Source organism: Rhizophagus irregularis, chromosome 28, assembly GCF_026210795.1.
Source record: "Rhizophagus irregularis chromosome 28, complete sequence".
NCBI classification, from domain to species: domain Eukaryota; kingdom Fungi; phylum Glomeromycota; class Glomeromycetes; order Glomerales; family Glomeraceae; genus Rhizophagus; species Rhizophagus irregularis.
The window spans coordinates 2,594,113-2,619,202 of record NC_089456.1 but is presented as its reverse complement, the minus strand read 5'-3'; the positions used below and the strand labels follow the sequence as shown (position 1 = coordinate 2,619,202).

Below are 25,090 nucleotides of genomic sequence, written 5' to 3'. Positions count from 1 at the left end.
GAAAAAAAAATTGGTTAAGAAAAATATTAGTAAAAAAAAAGTATCTATTTCCTTACATAAAAAAAAATAAATAAATAAATACTATGCCAGCAAAACTCACTTTAATTTGTGTAATTCATTCAATTGTTGAATGAGAAAGTAATAATTTTATTATAAAAGAAACTATTAGAAGAAAATAATACACAATGAAATTAAAAATAATTTCCTTTTTTCCAAAAATCCATCAGTTCCAAAATGGATTCCCGATTTTACATCTGGTGATGTAGTTAGGTTCACAGGAAAATTTTCTCAATGAGAAACCTCCTCATGATGGTAATTTTTAATTTATTATTTATGTAAAAAAAAATAACACCCAAAGAAAATAATTATTAATTCTTTTTTTAAAATTAAAAAATAAAAAAATATTAAAGGGCGTGCCAACTTGATTCCTGACGCCACCCTAGTTAAAATAGAAAATTAATAAATAACAAAATAACACAATCGAACAATCTTTGAGCCAATATCTTGAACTATTACAGTAAAATTCAATCATTTATAACGGGCTCATGTGCTCTTACATAAATTAATTAGAGTAAAATATTTTTATTATAAAAAAAAATTCTCAATCGTATTTATGCCACAAATAAACAAGCAATAATAAATAAGCGGCTGTGTTTATTTTTGAATCTGTGTTATGTTGGGACATGCGTTATGTTGTGCTAATAATAATAATAATACAACTATCAACTTTAGAATGTTGTGATCTTGATCTTGTGTATTAGTTGCAACTTGTGTCACAGCGTACGCAACTGTTTATGATCTACTATGACTTAAAAACTTTTGATTAATAAGGCCGTTCCAAATTAATAATTAGTTTAACGTCCTTTCCGGCCAAAAATTTTGAGGGGGGGGGGGGGGGGGGGAGGGGATAATTTAAACAAACATGAAAATTAAACATATTAAAAATTTCGGAAATTTTCGGTAAAATCGGAAATTCTCGGTACTATTAAATTTTAGTAAAGGAGGGGGTGTTTTAAGCATATTTAAACATATCAAACATATATGTTTAAATCACCCTTGAATTTTTCAAAAATAGAGGGGGGGGAGGACGTTAAACTAAAGATTAAATTGGAACGGCCTAAACATAAGTAGAACATTATAAGCTTAATATATTATATATTATATAAAATAGGTATAAAACCATATGTACTGTATATATAAATGAAGCGTTTTCGATAAAAATAATTAATAATGAAAATGTCAAACTCACTTTTAGCCGCAGCATTAAGTGCTATTACTAACAATAAAATTGCTACTTATGATGATAATTCTAAAGAAAAAATTGGGGAATGTATTAAATATAATAATAAGTCTTTTTTAGTTGGAGGTAAAGTATATACATCACCCCGAGATGGAGATATATACGTTGAAACATTATCGGGTATGACTGTATCATTATATGTTGATTTCAATGATACACTTGATCAAGTAAAGGCGAGAATTCCAATTGAAGGTATATCACCAGATTAAACAAGATTTGTTCTTGACGACAAACAACTTGAAGATGAACGTACTCTAACGAATTACGATATGCAAGATAATTCTACGCTACAATTAGTTTTGAAATTAAGAGATGACGACAGCAGTGATGAAATTGTGGCTTACACTTTCAATCTAATCATTTTGCTCCAAAATATGATCGTGATTTTACGGATGTAAATGATAATGGAGAAACTTTTATGTGGGGAAATTTTAGGTATAAACGACCTTGTGGTTGGAAAAGATTTGCTATCAATGTTCTTGATAAATATGAAGATAACATTTGGTTAGGTGCTGATAAAAGTAGACAATTCCCAACAAGTTCGGTACAAGATGAGTGGCCAGGTATTTGTTATTTATAGTAAATTTCTCTCATCTATGTCAATTTCTTTCAAAGTTCAAACAATTCATTTATTTTTAATAGTATCTTATCATGGAACTGCCGAACATAATTGTAATTCAATCGCTAGAGATGGAAATTTCTCTTGTAAGAAACCATTACCATTTGGATACGGATTTTATTCCACTCCAGATATTGATGTCGCATCCAAATATGCCGTTAAATTTACTTATGAAGGAGATGATTATCTGGTTGTGTTCCAAAATAGAGTTAACCCAAAGAATTTGATTAGAATTCCAAATATAGAAACTGGAATCGGTGAATATTGGATTTCACCCGATGGGAATAATTTACGTCCTACGGTATCTGTATTAAGAAACTCGAGTAATTATTTTAAATTAACCTTTTTTTTTTTATATAAAATCTTTAATATATTTAAATAAATTTATTTATCACACTGGTTTATTATTTTTTGTGCTAAACATTTGAGGTGAAGATTCTCAGAACGCGATTAATTGATAAAGTTGGATTAAAAAATAATAAATTTAACTTATCGACATACAATTTCTTTGAATTATCCCCTCATCTGTAACGCAGGCAAAATTTGCTTGCGAACTTTTTGAACTTAAATTACTATATATTAAGCATATTAAAATATGGCAAAATTGGCATAACATTGCACATCCCTTCATCTATAATGCATCCAAATTTGAAAATTTAAATTTTATGTGATAAGCAAAAATTAGCAATAAATTATTATCGCAAATATCTCGCAGGCAAATTTGCCTGGGAATCTTATGATCTTTGGCAATTTTTCGTAACACGCAAAATTCCATCAGTAATGTAACGGACTATACTAGTACTATACTTTTGATGAAAGTAAATTATTTTAAATTTTCCCAGATGGCCGCCTTAGCCAATTTTTTTATATTATCATTTTTTATTTTTTATTTTTTTATCATTATTTTATTATTTCATTTATCTTTATTTTTTTTATGTCACTTGTAAAGTAGATGATATAATATCACTAATTGAGAAAATGTTGATACAAGTTTGGAAAAAATTTCTTGGAATAGATAAATAAAGTCGGAATACAAATTATATTGTATTCTTTTTTATTGATTAAATCATATAACAAAATTATAAATCATAACCTGTTCACAAAACACAAATAACAAGTCAGGTAATTTATATAATAGATATAGATAATTGATTTGATTTCAAATATTTTAATACAGAAAATTAAACTATTTGTTTTTCTACTTAATAAGAAAAATACCTTCTGTTATCTCAACTACAGGATATATTACTAGAACAAATACAATTACTTCTGTGAATTCTTCCAATAGTAATCAATCATCTGATTTATTATTCCCAGAAACATTTATCATAAACTATAGCCATTTTAAAAGAATCTTTAATAATAAAACCACCACCTTTTAAATGAATATGTATATCGTTACAATATATCCCATTTACCCAGCCATCCCACCAAAAAAATGGTCCATTATGAATTGTACCACTTTCTGTATGTATAGAGAGTTTATATCCTATTGACCAAACTGGAGATGTCTTTGATGAAGGGCCTCCAACTGGTATATTACATTCAGTCGATATCTCATTTTGATGATAATCGTACCAATGAATGCATATTTTATTTATAGCCTCAGTATATCCTCGTGGATTAAACGCTACTCTATGTTCGGGATATGAATAGGAAGTATTGATAACAGATAATAAAATTATCAATAATCCTAAATTTTGTACGAACATCATAATTAATAAATACTACTTTTTTATAAGTAAATTAATATTTTATCATACGACTCTAACTCTCAATTTATAATAAAATTTTGGCCTATATATACAGAAATTCATTATAGCGTAATCTCTATAATAATAGACTAAACGAAATTTAAGTCACGTGACATAAATGATCATAATAAAAAGTCTTGGCATTAATTGTAACGTTTTACCCCTTGTAAATGTCTTAGATTCACTACTCTTTTAGAAATAAATAAATAAATAAATAAATAACGTTTTACCCTTTTTTCTTTTTATTTTTTTCAACAATAATTCAAAGGAACGTGAAGAACTCGTGAAGTTCTATAAGGAAAAAGGGTAAACAAATATAAAGGAGGACTCCGCCAGACGTGTGCGATACTTTTTACTCACCACATGTCTAGATCCGAAAAGATTAGCAATTGATTTTACTTCTGAGCCTATGATTGGTTCTTTCTCTGAAAAAGCTTATTTTTGAGAGAGGGCACGTTTCTGATCCCTGTTAGGAAATAAATGATATACTGCAAATCAGTACTATGGTATCTTGATTTAAATTAACTATTTCAAAGGTAATTTAAACACATACAGTATGTTTAAAGCACTCCTTCTCTTTTTTAAAATTGAATATACATACTGTATGTGTTTAAATTACCTTAAAATAGAGGGAGAAAGGTTAATTTAAATCAAGATACCATAGTACTGATTTGCAGTATATCATTTATATTTGATCACAGTGATCAGAAACGGTATCGGGACATTTCTCCGAAAGCCATTTCGCCGAAAAATAATCTCTGGCCTGAGTTATTTATAATTCTGCATAATGTTGGCCCTATTTTTCGGCGAAACGTCCTTTCGACGAAATGGCTTTCGGCGAAATGTACCGTAACCGTTTAAAGGGTATCGGTTTAAAGCACCCTCTCTCTTTTCTAAAATTGAGTGGTACTGAATATTTCCGACTTTACCGAAAATTTCTGAAATTTTTAATATGTTTAAATGTCATGTTTGATTTGTTTAAATTATTCCCTCCCCTCCCCCTCAAATTTTTGAGCCATAAAGGACGTTATATTAATTATTAGTTTGGAATGGAAGTGGGAATGTGATGCTACTACGTTAAATACGGTATCAATGTTTTTTTTTTTCTGTTTAATATATACAATCATCTGTGAAACTCTAACGGATGACTCGAATGAATTTTGAATTGGATAAATCCAAGAAACAACATGAAAAAGATTATAAATATGGATTTTGTTATTTTTAATTATAATTCCATTCCAGTAATCCCTTATGGATATGGAATAACATATATGTTAACAAAAACAGAATTAACTGAAATTTATGGATTTGAATAATTCTATACCTTTCCATATATTGGATGGGACAATACATTTCATATTTTAAATAGATTTACTACGACGCCCCTATAAAAAAGAAATGTCCGGAAATTGTCCAGATATTGCAGGATTTAGGACGAAAACCAATTTTCTGAATGTTTGATTGTCCGGAATTTGTCTAGAAAAATGTCCAGAATTTGTGATCATCTGGAATTTGCCCAAAAAAAATGTCCGGAATTTTTTGAATGTACAGAATATGTCTGGAAAATGTCCAAGGAATTTTGATTATCCGGAATTTGATATTTTTGATCGTCCGGAATTCGTCTATAAAATATCCAGAATTTTTTGATCATCCACCATATTTAACGAGAATGTAGTGTATATAACTGACAGTTACAGCAAAATATCTCACAACTTTTTCCTCTACTATATTCAATAATTAATGGTTGAACAATAAAAAAATTAATTTTATAGAATTACTGTACCACGTGCAGTTGATTTTTTCGCTTTACATAAACATTAATTTTATTAAGATCAAAATTCAAATGATCGTCACTGATATCACGTAATTACATTTTTTGTTTATTTGTTTATTGTTTACGTGATAGCTGTAAAAAAAATCTTTTCCTCCTTTTTTCCCTTTTTTTTCAAAAGTACAAACTAACACATAATAAACTCTTTTAACTCAGTTTTTATTACTTGTTCTTGTAAAGTTATAATATTTTATATAATATATAGTACCTTAATTTCTTCTTTTTACTTTTGTATTTTTATTTTCTAGTTTTGAAGCGTAATTTCACACATAATCTCACCACTTTGGCCAAACGAAGCTATCTTTTATGAAGCAAAGTTGTCCAGTAATGTTAAATTATACTTATTTCATATGCATAGGTATGATAATTATAGAGGAAATCATGATTTTTTATAATAGTACTGGTTTTCAAAATTTTCGTTTTTCTGTTTTAAACTTCAGAGCGTAATTTCACCACTTTCACCAAATGAAATTACCCTTTTGTGCTTAAGTAAAGTTGTTCAATGAGGTCGAAATTACTTGTAATTTAGATTTTCATAAGTGTAGGTACAATATTCATAGAGTAAGTTGCATTTTTTAATTGAATACTAATTTTTAAATTTTACTTTTCTATTTTCCAACTTTAGAACGTAAGTTCATCACTTTATTCAAATGAAACTACTCTTTTATGCTTAAGTAAAATTATTCAGCAAGGTTAAAATTACTTGTATCTTAATTTTAATGAAAGTAGATTATAATATTAGTGGAGGCATATTGTATTAATTGATTAATTTATAATAAAGTTATTTTTTTTATAATATAATAAATAGTCTATGATTTTTATTGTTATGCTTTTAATTTGAATAAATAAATAATACTGCTAAAAAAACTATAAAGTAAATCATATAAGCAAATTACTTATTTATGAATAATCAAAATTTGGACAAATGACGGACAAATATATGGCAAAAACCGGACAAATTCCTTATTTATGAATGTCCGGAATATTGCAATATTCCGGATGTTTATAGATCCTGTTTTTGTCCGGAAAATATAGGCGGACGATTTCTGAACAAAAACTGGACATTTTTTTTTTATAGGGCGCTCACCCGAAACTTCGGAATCCCATCATTATCCCGACACTTACTATCCTGATACGCTATTTTTTTTTATTACTTTTTTTATAGACGTAATAATATTATTGTAATATTTTGTAATGAATATGTAATAATTTTTAAAATATCGCAAAATTGTAATTTCTATTGTTAAAAATTAAATTTTTTTTTTTAATATCATATTTAATAATTTTAGCAAAAATAAATGTTATTATTATTATTATTATTATTTATTAATATTTAATAATACTGTACATCGCAAAAATTAAGAATCACTTTGCAAATATTAATGATTTATTGTAAAAATGCAAATCATAAAATTTTGTAAATTTTATAAATTTTATTTATTTTGATTTTTTTTTTTAGAAAAAAAATAAAAATTTAAATTATTACGTCATAAAGTCATAAAGATATAATAATTTTTTTATTTTTTTACAGTAATATACTGATTAAAGATCTTAATAAATCATTTTTTAGAATTTCTATATTATGTCATTAAATAGTTTCGGGTAATGAATGTCGGGAATAATGGGTTACGTGATTCTGAAGTATTGTCGGGACTCCCATTTAAATAGTGATATCAAAAATAATGAAACGTCATTGAAACCGGTGAAGTCCGTCGCGGTATTTAATTTTATTATGATATTATAACAAAAACAGATTAACTAAGTGACAACAGTTTAAATTTATGGTTTTTGTTTAATAAATTTTATAAATTTTAATAGCGAAAAAAAACAAATATATTATCAGTGATACAAAAAAAATCGAGATTGTCAGTGTTACAAGTAAAAAAGGGATATCAAAAAAGGAAAAACAGGGGGTAATTAGTGAGGTGATGTTAGCGGGGACCCGGTCATATTACACCATGACAAATTACCGACACCAAATTCCCGAGGTTATTTAGATAGGTATTGGAGCGTAGCGAAAGACTTTCTTACCGTAGCCACTAATACAACGCGTAGTTCCTATTTATGGATCCATCTGTATGAAATATGAAGTCTATATAATCGTGAAAATGGAAGCGATGTCCGTTAGTTGTTTGTGAATATAATTTTTATAACGTAATGCTGTTTCTATCTGCCGGATTATTGCTGGTAAAGTATTATTAGAGATATTGTGTAAAGTAGTAGCGGGTGAAGGTGTTATAGGGAAAATATTATTAAAAATTAAATAATTTTCGTAAGCTATACGTTTGAGACTAAAATATGATTTGTAGCTACGTAATATAGCGCTTTGAATTCATTACTATATTTTTTATGTTCGTGAGAAGATATTTTTATGGACTATTAAATTGATTATCAATAGTATAACAATTAACAAGACCATAACGAAGGGTTCGTAAGATCACGTGATGAAATTCCATAATGTCGAATAAGATGTATAAATTCTTTCTTTTGATTAAGATAATAGTGGTAATAAAAGCACAATGTTGAGGATAAATCAAACATGATTAAAGGTTTTAAGAGCATTTTTACAAGAAGGACAATTCCATCCATTATATAAATCTGGACGTTAAAGTTTTACATGTTCAATAGTAGGTAGTTCTTCCAATAAGAATTTAATTTGATGAGATCTATGATTGAAGTAAATTTTCATCATTGAAAATATAAAAGGCAGAACCGTCAGTATAAAAATCCAAAGTTCGTGAAGAAAAGGTTCATTGAATAACAAAAAAGTTTGTTACAAATATCACTTCTTTCAATAAATCAAAATACTTTCGTTAAAAGAAACTTTCTTTTTTTGTACTAATATAAAATTCATTATAAAGAAATCTTTCGTTTTTGTGAATATTCGTTATAGTGAACAAAAATGGTTAGAACTGAGGGTCCACTATAACGAGCTTTGACTGTATTTAACATTTTAAATTTTCGCAGCTTGGCTACTTTCGAAATTTCTCTGTTAAAAATTTTTGGTACTGTAATGCCGGAATTATCTAGTGAATTTAATAATTGTGGGGCGCAGTACCATTTTTAGTTTAAGTGCAGTGTATAAAATTTTGAAGTATTACAAGTTTATGATGTTGTAACATCCGTAACGATGTAAAACTATTCTTGTGTTCACATTTATTTTTAGATTTAGGAAAGAGAACTAGAGAGCCTTGTTATATATTATACAAACTTATTGAGGGATCGGATACTTATGACCGCTACTGTACATAATAAATCTTAATAAAATCTACTATATAATGGGTTAACTCAAATAATTTGAATCTAAATCAATTGCACATTCTAAGCATTCGTCATATTCAGAATTATAATTTAATGGATTTTAATTATTTTAATTAAATATTTGATTGAAATAAATAAAATATGATGATATATTATTTACCTGTTTTTGTTTCTACAACAATAATCGAAGAAGCTGGATTTACGTGACTCTGATGGGCGTGATGGCGATATTATTATTGTTGATTCATTTGATTCATTAACTAAATCATACGATGAAATTTTCATTTACTTCATATCTTCCCGAAGTTATACATAAAATGCCAACATTTCCGAATTATTTCTTCCAAAGGCTTCGGTGTTTTATCTCTAATGTTTGAACATAATCTTTCACATATATCAATTATGAGGCGTTCATCGTACAGCTGATTATTGAAAGGTCGATTTCCAATAATTATTTAATTAATAATTATACCAATTGTTCATTGCTAGCTGCGCAATACCTCTGGCGCAATATTTGGTAATATTCCGCCAATGTTCTTCTCTTTCGACTTTCCTGATCTTATTCTACCCACTGGTCTACAAACTGAGGTCCAAAATCACTGATAGGTGCATCTGATATATTTGAATGCAAAATATTTACCCGAGTGAAGGTCTTCATGAATTATATTATAACTATGAACAAGGTTAAGTCCCAAACAAATGCGTTCTATGATGTCAAATTTACCTTTCAATGTCAATAAGTTATAATAATAATCAAGACAATCACTCAAACTGCAAGCTTTTAACTCAAACACTAACGCATAATTAAAAGTATTTGGTTATCGTGTTACACCATAACATTTTATTATATACAATATCTATCATAATTGGGAAACTTTTTAAAAAATTTTAACTAAATTATGATTAATTAATGTGAAGAAAAAAGAAAGTTAATTTATACTTCCATTTAAACATACTTCGTTTAGGGATTCTTCGCTTAAATGTCTTCTGTTTTATAGTGTTTTAATGATTCAAATGCTAAAATAAGATTCATTTATATGACAAATAACACCGATCAGAAAAAAAATACGAACAGTCAAGTAACATCACATCATCATGTATAGTTCATTACAAACACCCAAAATACACTAAAATTATTATACTTTTGTTATACAGTATACTTTATTAAAAAATTTACGGAACTAGATGAGAATCAAAAAAAAAATTAAAACTTCAAGAAAAAACCAGTATTATTTTAAACCACTAATGTTATTCTGTTATTATTCATTAAAATACTAAATTATAGAACATCTTATTTATATCCTCATATATTACCATCCTGACACGTATCATCTTAACCATCTTACTAATAACCTCAAACGTCTTTTGCGATTCGATAATTCAACCATGAGATGGCATACTTTATTCAGGTCCGTTAATACTCCAATAGTTTTAATATTATTATCCGCTAAAATTGGCTGCAACCATTTTTGAAATTTATTTTCTCAATGATGTTTTCTTTCATATGCCCGATGGTTATTTTCTTGTTAATATCAATGTCAAATGGGAAGACGGAAGATACACAATCTCCGTTTACAAGACACCAAAGTGTCTTAACATTAACTTTATTGTAATACTGTTCATTACTTCGAATTAGAGAAGTGGCTTTAGTTTCAGTTTTGGTATGGTCTTGTTTCTTTAGAACATTCCCGTTTCTTGGAGATTTTTGTCGCCTCATCATCCTCATTTTCTTTATTTGAGTTCCTCCCAAAATGTTTTTAATATTGCACTACGTTTCCGACAACTTAGCAGTGCATAATTTACTTAGTAATAAAGGAAGGTACGTATTTAATTCCTCATTCAGAGCTGCCACAGAGTGCCCTGTGTTTGAATACGCATATCAATAAATTGGTCATGGTAATAACAACGTCATCTTATTAGGGCCTCTGTGGCGTTCATTGGCCATGAACGAAGATTATTATTGTCTCTGTAGTTTGTTAAAAGACCTTTATTTATTAAAAACAAAGTCTAGGGCGCCTGGGTTAAGGACTTGGCGTGGGTATATAATCTTTCTTGTTCAAATAATGTTATGGTTGTGGTGTAGGATCCATTGTACGATAAATTTTTTTGATTTCTCAAGTACAAAATAAGCTCTAGAAAGATAAATGAATTAGTAACTAAAGAAAATTTTACAAACAGAGAAAGAACGCAAAATGAAAGAAACGAAAAAACCTACCATCCTGGCCAAAGTACTTAGACATCATGATAGATGTGTCTAACTGTCATTTGGTTATGAAAAAAATTATTACTCAATTGTTGTTTGCTTAGGTACTACTCAAAAGAGTTAGACAGAGAGCTTTATATATATAAAAATAGCGTGCGAAATAGCAGTCAATTTTGAAAGTCCGTTGTAGAAGAACTGACGCACGAGAATTTTTTTTGAGTAAATCATATTTTACCAACTACTTTAGTAGAAACAGCGTACGAAAAAGTAGTCATTTTTGAAAGTCCGTTGTAGAAGGAGAATAGACACATGGGAATTTTTTTTTTCTTTTTTTAAAAAAGAAAAGACTAATGCATAAATCAATCAATCAGGGCTACACTAAAATTTTTTGCATAAATTAATTATATACTTCACAAGTACGACAATTCAACAATAGACAATTTTATATTGTCAGCTCTTATTCGTTTTATCCTGACATTTTTACATTTAACGCCGATCCCAAAGGATTATTGTTGTATTTATATAAATTTGATGTGATACGAAATAAATGTCGAATGAAATAAAAGTTATAAACCTCATTATTTTGCAAAATATACTGTTCGTTTGCAAACGTTTGATTTTTACTTTACTTGCACAAGGAAAGGATTCACTAACCGGGATATCGACTTTATATGTAATTTGCAGTGGGTTTTCGAAATATATACTCATTTAGAAAAATTTACGCTAATATGATATGATCTCATTACAAAATCTCGATTAAAGGATTCGCATTATCATCTCAAAGCGGAATAAATATTTCGGAGTTATACACGTAATTGGTAAATTATTTTTTTCCATTCTAACGTCTCCAGGTGCTTTCATCATGTACAAGTCTTATTATTCGTGTCTAACGCTAAGTCTAATTATTCATCGTATGATGGTAGGTTTGGTCCTCTTATAATCAAAATTTTACACCAACCTTTCCTCAGTACTAGTTTATTACTATAATACTTACAAAATGATGAATGAAAGTAAGTCTAATTTGCAGATATGTTAATTATTTTTTAAAAGAAAGGTAAAATCCGAGTATGCGGATAACCTTTCCAGGTCAAGATAATTTTTTTATTACTACATTTAAGTATAATACAAATGATTCCGGAATATAATAATCTCACGTGACTTCGTGACGCGCATTTAAAATAATGCTTGTATTTTAATACAATAGAATCTATCATAATTTTAAAACATTTTCAAATAAATTTGTAAAAAACAACATTGCTTTCATAAATATTCAAATAGAATTCAAACCATATAGGCAATTTTGATAAACCTGATTTTTTTTTTTTAACATATTTAAAAATAATAATTAATATTTTAAGTTATAAAGTAAATATATTAATTGTCTTAAAGCACTTTGTTATTTTCGTAAAAAACAAATATAAATTAGCCTTCTAATTTGTTTCCAAAGACTCTCTTATGTTTTGCTGCTTCAATTGCTTGAAGTGTCATTACATATTTCCAACCTCGTGAAAAGAATCCAATTTGTAATAGTAGATTCCTTTGGTATATCTTCCTCTTGTATCTCTCCCTCTTGCGCTCGTTGCATCATTCACTTCGCACTCTGGAGCAGTCATTTCTTTCTTGGATCAGCAGTTCCTGTATAAAACATCGTCTCAAGAAGTTGCTTGGCTTGATATGTAAAGGGATTCGTTTCACTGGTTCTCTAATTTTTTGGTTTTGTTGTAACGCCCAACCAGAAATAAAAATTTCCTAACTAAACAATAATAATTGCTGGTGAGTTTGTTTATAAATGATATTCAATTTCACCCTATTAGATTGACATTCCTTCAGAAGACAATATGGATTTGGACGATGAACAATTTACTGCGCCTGAAAATGATTCAGAATTCGTAAATAAATAATTCTTCAGCAAGGATTGTCGAACTTTGTGAGATAGAAAAGTGGATAAAAGTAACCCGATAAACAAATCTCGATATGTTGTCGGAATGCTCAATGATTTTAGTACACTTATAAGTTATAACGGGAGATAGATAAGGTGGACATCATCAACGTTTTACACAGTGGTTCCTGGATCTCTCACATTTTTACTTACCTCCTTAGAATGTGTCACCTCCGGCGTCAGTTTCTCCTCTATAATACTCGGGTTAGACCGATCAACAATAATAGCGAAAAAGAGTGGTATTGTGGTTATATTATTGTCTATAAATTCGTTTTCAATATTACATAAGATAGCTATAATAATCATGTAGCATGTAATTATGTAATAACAAAACAAATTTCATCGTTGCCAAGTGTTCAAAGCCCACGCACAAAACCAGGATCATCAGCCCTCCCTCCAGAAAATAATATCAAACGGCAAGATGAACTATGTACGCACATTAGAAAAGGTTCTTTCAGCGTAGCAGTTCCCTCTTCATTATCTACCGCAATATAATACTTAGTACAACTAGATCACGCATATATGCTTAATATGAATGACAATAAGATATCAACACTGCTTATAGACCTGGTGCCGACTCCCATTCTTCGTAAACTTATCGTCTCGATCAATACTTCTTTGAAAGTGCACACTGCGACCATATGTCTCGTTCGACCTCAGCTTCTCAGGAGAAGTCAATACTTCTCATCAAAAATTTTCATTTTCAGGGATGACTTCTTCATAGCATTAAAACTATATAATCTTGATTTTTTAGAGTTGTTCCCTTATAATATAAATTATTAAGTAGAAAAAAATACAATATAAATATCAAAAATATAATACTATATAATACTTACTAGTTTATTTAGTGTATGCTATTTATTAAGGAATTAACTCCTATTTTGAGATTTAAAGGTCCAATATTAACGCTTTGTAGAACCTTTCTTAGTCTTAGTATTAGGCTATTAGCTACAGAATTTTTTCAATGTCATTCAATATTTTTAAAATATACTCTTCTTCTAAAATGATTTTTAGAATGAATTGACCATATTTATCCAAATTCTTCTCTGGATCATCAGATTATATAACATTTTTGATTTCTTTATAAATTTCATTTGGTTCTAAACGTTCAAGTTCTGCATTATATATATATTATATATATGCTGACTTAATTTCATGATTAAATTTTCATTTTGTGAATTTTCGACAGATATTCTTAAATATGTTCATTAACAAATAATTAAACTTTTTCTCATCCAATCTTTTATTCAATTCCAAGTTATACCCATTAGCTTTAACATTAATTCAATTAATTCGCTATGTTCTTTTATTAGTATTCCTAGTTCCCATGCATTAAATCATTTAATATCAACTGTTATAATGTCTCATCTTTACGTTAAGTTCTTTTGGATAAGAATTTAATAAGACTTTTGGTATGACGAGTCTCCAACAATCTAACTATATTTTTGTACGTTGCTTTATTTTTTATGATTAACTACTAAATATTTCTTTGATTCAGAATTGATCTACAAATGGCAAAGATATCGATCGTTGTGTGTGGTATAATAATGATAATTGTTCCTTTTTTTTTGAAATTGAAAAATTTTTCATTGTCCGGAACAAATTGAATGATAATATAAAGTTCACGCCGTACACGTCATATCAAATCCCATGAGATCAAACTATAAATTACTAATTTTCATTCGCTCAATTTCTAAAATTGACCATCTTGTGAAACAAAATTTATGTTAAATTCGTCTCGTTCCACAAGTTTATGGATTGCGGTTATAATCTAAGTAAATTTTTTATATGATTAATTATTCAACATTAATCGTTGTCTCGATCTGTAAAAATAGTTTCTATAACTAAATACGTTTATTAAACTAAATATATTTTTAATTACCGTAATAATTAAATATGTTGACGAAGGAAATTTAAGGTTTAAAAAAGCAAATTTAGTACATTACGAGTTATAACAGGTAGCAAAATTTAATTATTTGTTATTTAATGGCTTGGTTAATAATGGTTATTAACTATTTTAACATCTTGGTTAAGCTAATGACGGTATATTGAATAATGAAGCAAGTGACAGAAGTTGTATCAACATCAGAGAATATAATATTCTTTATATATCTTTACAACCAGAGCACAAACACCAAGCGTGATATGAGACCTTAAATTTATAGTTTTGTATTGTCTCAGAATAGAAGAAAATTTCAAGTAGAGATCAAAGTGAGACTATCGCGAAAATGCTTAATGATCTAATTATTTATTGCGTTTCTAACGGGCTTTTAGGTTGAAACATGGAGTAATTTTAACTGGGTGTAATATACAACCAAATATACAAGGAGCTATCGTTAAAGATGCTGAATTATACAGGGAACAACCTTAATGATGATAACATTTCAAAACCATTTTATATTTCCTTTTGCAAAAATCTACAATTAGAAATTTTTGATCAAAAAACAAGAATTATATGTTAAAAAAAACCTTAATATAATATTGTCCAGAGAAAATAGATTTTTTACTTACTCCGTCAGCTAAATAGAACGTTAAACGGGAAAATTATATATTTATTACTTTAAAATGTAAGAAACGAAACACGCCAAATTTGGATCAATAAGGGTTTTGTTGAAAAAATCGGAAAGGTTCCTTCAATATGTTTTAGAATGGATTGAAATATCCTCACCTCAAGAACCAATAATTTTCAAAGAAAGTTCTACATTCACGTCCTCCTCGACCAGGGCCGAAGCTATGGCAATACGTTACATCATCAAGAAAATTTTGTAAGAATGTGCAGTCACGAAATAAACATAGTTAATCATAAGCTAAACTTATTTATTTATTTATTTGTAGCGATATCTATTGGTTATTATATTCAAAATTTCGGATTGTGAATTAAAAATAGATGAATCAGTCATGAGGAAGTATTCTAAAAATTTGTTTACGTGACATTATATTGCACGTCGGAGATGTCATAGAAATGTTAGCAGGTATGAACTTTTTTTATAAGATTTTTTCGTGCAAATAAAGTATTAACAATAATAAACTTTGTAAATTAAATTATAATGCAGTTTATTTTTGAACGTTATTAAAAATTGGGAATCTTATCTTTTAAAGTTAATACATAAGATCTTGCAGTTACCGACTTTAAAGAGCGATCAAAATATTGAATTATGGTAAGTTTAGAAATATTGATTAACTTTTATATATTTATTTAAGCTAAAATGCTAAATTATCTTTTAATTATATAGATGTGAAAACTACTTAGTTCTTCGCGCAATGTACCGAGAGACAACAGCACAAACGATGGCACCTGATTCAAATTAGCTTCTGAATACGATAATCATGCTCGTTATCTGAGGTCCCGGTATCGTATCATTCTTGAATGACGCCTTTTATGGCAGTATTATAAAGCTGCTTTTAAATTATCTTTTGCATGACAAAGAAATGGTTAACCTACTTAGATTATGACTGATCGATCTTTCTTACTGAATAGGCTAGTGCTTTCTATTCGTTCTTATTCCTGAACAAAGAGAAAAGGGGGAATCAGAAAGTTATTATAATTTTCAGTTTTTTGAGGTATGTAGAATTGGACGATTATTGCTTACTAAGGTTTAGTAATTTATAATTTTTTTATAACGTTTACGCGTAGGTTGAGCAATTACTGAAAAGTTCGAAAGTGCTAAAGTCGTCAATTCCTGAATTGAATTGGAGACTTCTTATATTATTTAAAATTAACGTCATTTTAATATTTTGATAATAGATATTTTCTTTATTTTCTTTATGTTTTTACGCGCTTACTTTTGTTTATGAAGCACATGTAATAATTTTTTTGAATTGTTAAATTTTTGTTTGTTTTGCATAAATAAAATTTTAATAATTTTCACCACCTAAATAAGTAATTTGGCCAGAATTATGTTAATGATCTACACATATATTAAAAGCAATTTGGTTGATACCGCGTGTTAGCATACATTTCTTTTTTTTATGTGAACTGAAATTTAAACGGTATTATGTTCTCCGGAGAGTTAAATTTTAGTGCAGAGTATAAATGCGAGTAGCATAAGCTGATTATTAAGCTCTAGTGATAATTTGTCAGCTCGAATACTATAACATTCTGGTAATTCAGAGCCTAGTTATGGTCTACCACTACAACGAAAGGTCGCGTTTAAGCAGCACACTAAAATGAGACAAGTAATTCTCAACAATAAAATACAGAATATTATGTTCGCGTCTATTAAAGTATGCTATATTTATTATTGAATCATTCAGGAAAAAAGACGAAATATATTTAAATTATTTTGTACATATTCTATCGAGAATTAACTAAGAGAAATCTAAACAAAGATGCCAATACGATTCGAAAAATAATTTAGATCGTGGAAGCAGGAGGTGAGATATAAGTATTATTTTAAACATGAATATTCATAGTAGAAGAACCCTACATATTTTAGTTTTTTTTCTGACTTTCTAGGATGGATATATATTCTAGTGAAAGTGAAAAATTCGTGATCATAGTATATTTTAGATTATAAATTAGTGGATCGATTTTTTATTGATTACATACCTAACAATTTTTTTTAATAATTAATTTTTATAGGCTATTTTTTCAGCGGTAAATAAATATGTAGCTTACGGACCAAATGTTATTACCAAGGGACTGAGAGAATTTGTAAATTGCTCTCTTATTCTTCCTATCATTCTTTCTACGGGAAAAATAATCCTACACGAGTACACGTTATTAAATCATATCAAATCATGAAAATGATCCTCCATCCATCCTTTGTCAATGAAGTTGAACCAAAGCCCGCTGATTGTTCTCTATTCAAAGAAGACATTGAAGTAAGTTTTAATACAAATATAACCTGATCCTAAAAATATTTTATTTTCTAGAACATGTACATACTGTATGTCTGTACTATAAGTCTATAATCGTTTCCCCTCTATTTTAATAAATATCTCAATTTTTAATAAGATCCTTTTATATTTAATATCTAACGCGAATGAAAATAAGAGTGAGGTATAATGAAAGCGCGTTATATAACTTACGTTAGGATTTCTATTACTATCTATCAAATTGTTGCAAGACAGAACTTAGAAGTTCGACTTATAGTTGATGGTTCATTCACAAAATAAGAGAAAGCTACGAGAGTCGATATGGATTATTTATTCATTTATTAGTTAATGCATAATAGAGTGAATTCAGCTTAATATTACAAGGATAGAATGAATACTCAAATAGTCAATAATTAAAAAAAAATTATAAATAAAAACCAAATTATTATTATAATGATTGGGTATGGATCTCCACAATATAATGGATTTTCATCACGTGACATTTAACCAATTAATAATGAAAAAAAAATGCCAAGTGCGAATTTCTTTCCTAATGTTTACTTAAGATTTGTAGCTTCTGATTGAGAACATTCGTTTACAGATAGATAAAGTGAATATTCGAATACAGAATCTTGTCGAATACCATATTATTTGATTCAAATACATTCTGCATGTATGCTGCATGCATTTCGGCGGTGATTGCTAAAATCACGAGATTCGAACCTTCGAAGTTCTAATTAAGAAAAACTCCACTCTCAAATAGTTCAAGGATTCCGAACTATTAGATAATCATTTATCAGTATTCCAAAAAAAGCCAATGATTGCTTTAGAATGAATATCTAAAATTAGAGGAATAAACAATAATTTCCAAATTAAGCTTCATAGTGATTATGTTTTTCAAAGTAAACGGAATCGAGTAACATTATAAATGCTTTAATAAATGCATACACTTTATGGGCCCTCAAACATTTGCGCACCCGTAAACATATGCGCATGATTTTTTGTATGCTCAAATTTTGTGAATCAGGCACTACTTTTAAAGTAATCGCGTGTTCGATACATTTTCTTTTTTTAAATCATGGGCTAGACCGAGTTTTTTTTCATTACATAATTACATAGTGAAACAAAGGTCAAGATGACAAAAAAAATACACGGATGATCGGCATTCATATTAGGAAAGTTCCAGACCAGCCTTCTTGAGCGATCTGGGGGTACAAACGTTTATATAGGTCCATCAAGAATATTTATCATACAAAATATTAAGATCCGTACTTTTGCTTCAATAGTATTCCTTTTTTGATAGTTACGCCGGAAATTTAATTCCCAGGCGCGTGACCAATTTTGTTTATTTTTATGTTTTTAAGATAAGGATTTGTTATTATTGTGAGTATGTCGGCTTAAAATTTGACCCACGTTACAAATTTTAATAATTGCATGATCATCTTAAAATCATTTTAATGTAAGAGAAAATACATAAAAAAATGGACGAAAAAATTAAATTTTCTTTTTTTTTTTTTTAAAAAAAAAAACAAATAAAATAAATGCGTTCCAAAATTATTATCAAACCCATAGGTTTACAAAGTTCTATTTTAAAAGGATTAAATCCGGATGATTGTTTATCCGATGTCCGTAAAGAACTTGAAAGTAGTAATACTATTAATGATATGTTAATATTTTCAAAAAAAATAGGTGAAGAATTTATTGAAGTGGAACGTGAAGATGAAGAAAATTTTTTATTAAAAGAAATTATAACAGATGATAAAATTTTATATTTAAATCGGATTGATTGGAAATTATTGAGTAATCAACATAAACTAGATTATGGATGTATTATGAGTTATGATGGAATTAAGAAAGCTAATAAAAGGGCATTTACGATGAAAGATTGTGAACTGACCGAAATTAAGGGTAAAGGATATAAAAAAGATAAACTCGAATTCAAATCAAAAGAAGATTGGATTAAGAAAACTAATTTATTTTTTAGTAATGATAATAACGTACAAAATTTTGTAAAATTGGAAGAAAGTTCAGATAAAAAAATTTTTGATGATGAAATTAAGTCAAGTTATCAATATACGGAACTTGGAAAAGTATCACTGAAATTCAATAAGACGAATTTAGAATTAACTAACGAATTTGAAAATGATGTGAAAGATGCTATAAATTCTATAAATCCTGGAGAAAGATTTAAGAAAATTACCGGAGATTATGGACAATTTATTCCAACTGAAGTTATTCTGGGAGGAAGAGTTTATTTAAATGGTTCAGTTTGCACGAGATTACTTGGAGGGATTCATCCTGATGATAAAAAAGAACTTGATGAGAAACAGGACAAAGAATTTGACGAAAAACAGGATATAGAATTTGATGAAAAACAGGATATAGAATTTGACGAAAAACAGAGTATAAAATTTGATGAAAACCAGAATAAAGAATTTGATGAAAAAACTTGGATTAAATCTTTAAACAATCATCAAAACTGGGAGTGTATAGAATTGAAAAATCCAATTAATATTTTTCAACTTTTACCTGATGATCTGTGTAAAAGAGCATATGAATCTATCGGGAAAAAAATTCTTTATACAAGAATCAAAGATTTTGATTATAATTTATATGAACCTGGAATGTATGGAACATTTGAATTAAATAATGATATTTCACAAAATATCTTAGAAATAATTCAAAATGAAGAAGCTGATTATGACATCTTTGCAACAGTCGTTAATACCGCTAAAGATTTAAAAAAAGTATTTTTTAATTGTCAAATTCTCAAAAAACAAAAAGCAAAACCAAGTATAATTATTCATGGTATACAAAAAAAATTTCGTCCACGTACATATAAATTGAAAATTGCTTATATGATTGTCGGTTATGATACACATTTCAATTTTCTGCTTTCAGATATTACTAGTGTAGAATTAATAAAAAAAGAATATAAATCAAAAAAAATTCAATGTGAATTTGATAATATAAAACTACAACGAGAACTTGGCTCAATGATGGCAAGTGGAATTCCTTTTTTTGGAATTCCTGTACTAAGTAATTTTGATTCTTCAAATAATTCTATTGTTATCGGACATAATTTTTCAAGTAATCAAACAATAGATATATTTTCTTATAATGTAAAAAATAATTGTTATAGTAAATTACCTAGTTTTACTTTTTATATACTCATTATTTCGGACTATCCTACTTCAGATACTTACACATCACTTCCTTTTAATTATAAAATGTTAAAAAGTCCATTTATTCCTTTACAATCTTCACGACCTATTATTCCAAAATATATTAGTTTATATCTATCAAAAAACGACAATGATAATTATAAACCAATTTTTTTGAAACAAAAAAACAGGCAAATTAAGATAAAATATGTCGTTTGTAAATGTAAACAAACTTGTTACATTTGTCAGAACAAAACATTAAAAATATCAAAAAGTGAAAAGAATATTGATTGTATATTATTTGATCCGCCCGCAAGGTAATTAAATTTTATTTATTTTCTATATTCAAGATTATAATTACTAAATTAAATAATTTTTCATTATTAGTAAATTCATGAATGTCATGTAATTTGTAAATTATAATACTAAGACTTATATTTTTAACTGTTTCACGAGTTTATGAACGTAATTTCAGTTCACCTTATTAAAAATATTTATTAATAAAGAATTAATAAATTATTCATAAATTATACAAATTATTATTTGCGTGATTTTTTAAAATTTGACAATCGTTTAAAAATTAAACGCATTATATCGTCGCTACTATATAGTTAGATACTGACGTCCTTGGACGATTCAACAATAAAAAAAAAAGTCGAGCGTAAAAATTTTTACGATGATCTCTGATCTTTTTTGAACAGTCGATCCGATTTTATAACTGTAGGGATGGCAAAAAACCATGTTTTACAACAATTTTGGCGTTTTAAAACATTAAGAACTTTACTCTTTACTACGTAATACATATTTGCAATAAAAATTTTAGCATTTTATTATAATATATACTAATTTTAAATCCTCTGGAAGACTTTTACATTTCATCAATGATCTTTTAATCGATCAATTAAATCAATAATGTCATTTCCACAATAATTACTCCAAATTAAATACTAAATTTTCTTTTACTTTTAACGAGGTGTTTTTCGACCACGTCCATCAACTTCTGTAACTTTTCAAAGTGCTTACAGACGTCTTCTGATGATGGTCTTCCACGAAAAATAATTTTAATACGCAATAATCATGCCGATCACAAAAAAAACGGTTTAAAACAATAAAAACCTGATTTAAATTGTTTAAAACATCTTGTTTTAAATCACGTGCCATCCTAAATTTATAAGTAAAATCCCACACTTTACATAGTAAATTACATATCTGAATGAATTACCCCAAATTATAATTATGGCGTCCGCCCAAAATAATTTGGGTATACGAAAAAAAAAAATTAAGGAGTTATCGTGAAACCATACCGATTATTAATTCATAATTCGAAAACACATTGGTTAATCTGTAGTACCAACTTTTGTAAACAAAAATTAACACCGGTACGCCTAATACCATATCTTTGAACATTCACCGTGTGTCACATAAATTTAACATTTCATATAATATTACTATATTAAGAAATAAATGAATGTACGATAAATTGCTATTTATAAATTGTAACGCGTTTGCGTCTGCTTTTTGTTTTTTTCTGCGTATATCATGAATTTTTAATAAAGTAATTATTGTAACAAAGCATAAACAATCCAATTTTGGGTAACATTTGTTTTTAAAAGCAAGGTGCTACGGGTTCAGATTTTCTGGGGCGTATGCTAACGTAATATAAAAGCATAAAATTTATCTTATTTCTTAAAAATAAAAACTTTAAAAACAAAATCTTTATCCTAAAATGTCCGATAAAGTAAGTGTATCCGTTAATATATTAGAATCAGGGTCAGACAAAGTCATAAAAAAATCATTAAAGAAATTAAAACAAGATGATAATTTATCTAAGATTCGTAAAGTACTTTCTTGCGATGATAAATTATTATTTTTGAAAAATGGTTCTCCAGTTGATATCGAAGATGAAAAAAAATTTTCATTAAAAGAAATTTTAACAATTGATGCACGGAAGAATAATTCAATATATCTAAAGAAGCAAATTTTTTGGGATGTTTTGAATGAAAATCATAAATTAGATCATGGACGTATCATTAGTAATGTAGGAACTAAGTCGGCTAATAACAGGGCATTTATATTGGAGGGTTTTAAAGAGCTAAAAGAAATTGATAAACGTGGAAAAGGAACAATTGAAATTCGTTCAAATGAGGAGTTTATAAAGAACAAAAATTTATTGTTTAATATTGACATTAGTATAAATAATCTTATAAAATTAGGATTGTCAAGAGAGACCGCACAAGAGAAAATTCTTAGAGATGGAAACAATTTATCTTATAATTATACAGAAGTCGTTAAGGCATCATTAAAATTAAATAGAGATGACTTAAAACCAACTGATGAAATTATTAAAGCGATAAATGGTGCTATAAAATCCAAAGATATAAAGAAATTTATTGACGATTATGGACTATTTATTCCAACTGAAATTACTATGGGAGGAAGATTTTATACTAATGAAACTTTAACATCAACGAAAAAGTCTAATAATAATACTAAAACTACAGGTGTAAATGCAGGTTTGAATGCAAACGTTATGTCTTTAAGTTTTCAAAATAAAACAACTAATGGTATATCAAAAGATAAATCGACCTTTCATAAGGTAAATAATACGATAATACTTGGAGGAAATTGTGATGGTGACGTTTTTAATGAAAAAAAGTGGACGGAATCTTTAAAAGATTATCGAAATTGGGAGTGTATAGAATTTAACACTCCTATCAGTATTTTTCAACTTATACCTGGCGACTTACGCAAAAAAGTATATAAATTTATCGGAAAGAAAATTCTTTATACAGGAACTTTAGATTGTAAATATCATTCTAATCAAGCTGGAATATACCGAAAGTTTGAATTATTAAAAAGCGATAACATCCCGGAAAACATTTTAAACATTATTCAAAATGAAGAAGCTGACTGTGATTTTTTTGCAACAGCCGTTGATATTAATCAAGATTCAAAAAATGTTTTTTTTACCTGTCAAATTCTTAAACAAAAAGCAGAAGATGGGAAAAAAATAATACCGAGTATTATTATTCATGCTATTCAAAAAGAATTTCAACCATGTGAATATAATTTGAAAATTGTTTTGATGGTTGTCGGTTATGATATAGAATTTGATTATATATCAGCAGACAACTGTATTGAAGTAGTAAAAGGACAGTATTCGCAAAATACACAAAATATACAAAATAAAATGCTTCATAGTTTAACATTAGAAACTACAAATCACCTAATGGGAACAAATTATCCTTTTTTTGGAATTTCTATATTAAATAATTTGAATGATCCAAATGATTCGCTTATAATTGGACATAATTTTTATGAAATTCAATCAAACCATGAACTAAAAATCGACTTATTTTCTTATTGTTCAAAAAAAAATCGCTATTTAAAATTACCCAATTTTACGTTTTGTGCACTCATTATTTTAGAACCTAACACTTATACATCACTTCCTTTTGAGTTTAGAATGTTTAAAAAACCATTTATTAGTCTTAGTTCACAGAATAAAAACCCAAAATACGTTAGCTTTTTACGTAAAACAAACGATCATCGTCCAATTTTTCTGAATCAAAAAATCAAGCAAATTAACATTAAATATGTTAGATGTAGATGTAAACGCAAAGAAGTTGGTTGTATTTGCGGAAAAACTAGAAAAATATCAAAAAAGGACATACATAATTGTATAGTCTTTGACCCATACAAATCAAGGTAATTCTGAATTAATTAATGCTCTACCTGATTGGTTCTTATTTTTGAAAATAATAATTATTTTTTTTTTTTAGAAAGTATTTTTACGACGCTTTATGAACAATCAGAATTTACTTAAAGGACAAAAAAATTTGATAAATTTCTACTATTTTAAAAATTTTTAAATTCAGATTAACCATTGAGTTCATCTTTTAATTAGATGACTTACACGTTTCGATTTTTTATTTCATATAATCATATCTATCAGACATATTATTATGTTAATACACGTAATAAACGAATTTTTATCGGTTATTCGGTATACTTTTTTTCTCTATTCATATATTATTTTATTCTTTTATCATTCTCTTAATTTTTTATGTAATACCATAGCGCGTTACAAAATAAAGTTTTAATCACTATTAAAAATTCAAATCAACTTCTTTAAACTTAGGCGATTCTTTGATCTTTCCTTAGACTAGGGATGAGAAAGGTTCATCACATCATGTTAATA

General features: G+C 27.8%; 6 protein-coding genes across 6 annotated transcripts; 4 read left to right on the top strand and 2 right to left on the bottom strand.

Annotated features, from left to right (window-relative positions):
- Nucleotides 1-1,230: 1,230 nt before the first annotated feature.
- On the top strand, nucleotides 1,231-2,450 carry OCT59_019199 (uncharacterized protein; the record flags this gene model as incomplete). The annotated part of the gene is made up of 5 exons (XM_066135860.1): nucleotides 1,231-1,492; nucleotides 1,577-1,694; nucleotides 1,763-1,863; nucleotides 1,943-2,220; nucleotides 2,355-2,450. 5 exons carry the CDS (start codon nucleotides 1,231-1,233, stop codon nucleotides 2,448-2,450), a joined length of 855 nt encoding a protein of 284 aa, XP_066005112.1.
- A 776-nt stretch (nucleotides 2,451-3,226) lies between these two features.
- OCT59_019198 (uncharacterized protein) lies at nucleotides 3,227-3,634 on the bottom strand (the record flags this gene model as incomplete). The annotated part of the gene is made up of 1 exon (XM_066135859.1): nucleotides 3,227-3,634. The coding sequence occupies one exon, from the start codon at nucleotides 3,632-3,634 to the stop codon at nucleotides 3,227-3,229; it is 408 nt and encodes a 135-aa protein (XP_066005111.1).
- Nucleotides 3,635-10,212: 6,578 nt separating this feature from the next.
- OCT59_019197 (uncharacterized protein) lies at nucleotides 10,213-10,491 on the bottom strand (the record flags this gene model as incomplete). The annotated part of the gene is made up of 1 exon (XM_066135858.1): nucleotides 10,213-10,491. One exon carries the CDS (start codon nucleotides 10,489-10,491, stop codon nucleotides 10,213-10,215), a length of 279 nt encoding a protein of 92 aa, XP_066005110.1.
- A 4,140-nt stretch (nucleotides 10,492-14,631) lies between these two features.
- On the top strand, nucleotides 14,632-15,788 carry OCT59_019196 (uncharacterized protein; the record flags this gene model as incomplete). The annotated part of the gene is made up of 5 exons (XM_066135857.1): nucleotides 14,632-14,642; nucleotides 14,846-14,865; nucleotides 14,942-15,047; nucleotides 15,511-15,672; nucleotides 15,743-15,788. The coding sequence occupies 5 exons, from the start codon at nucleotides 14,632-14,634 to the stop codon at nucleotides 15,786-15,788; spliced, it is 345 nt and encodes a 114-aa protein (XP_066005109.1).
- A 3,478-nt stretch (nucleotides 15,789-19,266) lies between these two features.
- OCT59_019195 (uncharacterized protein) lies at nucleotides 19,267-21,298 on the top strand (the record flags this gene model as incomplete). Its single annotated transcript, XM_025331632.2, has 2 exons — nucleotides 19,267-21,206; nucleotides 21,277-21,298. The coding sequence occupies 2 exons, from the start codon at nucleotides 19,267-19,269 to the stop codon at nucleotides 21,296-21,298; spliced, it is 1,962 nt and encodes a 653-aa protein (XP_025184500.2).
- A 1,317-nt stretch (nucleotides 21,299-22,615) lies between these two features.
- Nucleotides 22,616-24,601, top strand: OCT59_019194 (uncharacterized protein; the record flags this gene model as incomplete). The annotated part of the gene is made up of 1 exon (XM_025329531.2): nucleotides 22,616-24,601. One exon carries the CDS (start codon nucleotides 22,616-22,618, stop codon nucleotides 24,599-24,601), a length of 1,986 nt encoding a protein of 661 aa, XP_025184501.2.
- Between the last annotated feature and the right edge of the window lie 489 nt (nucleotides 24,602-25,090).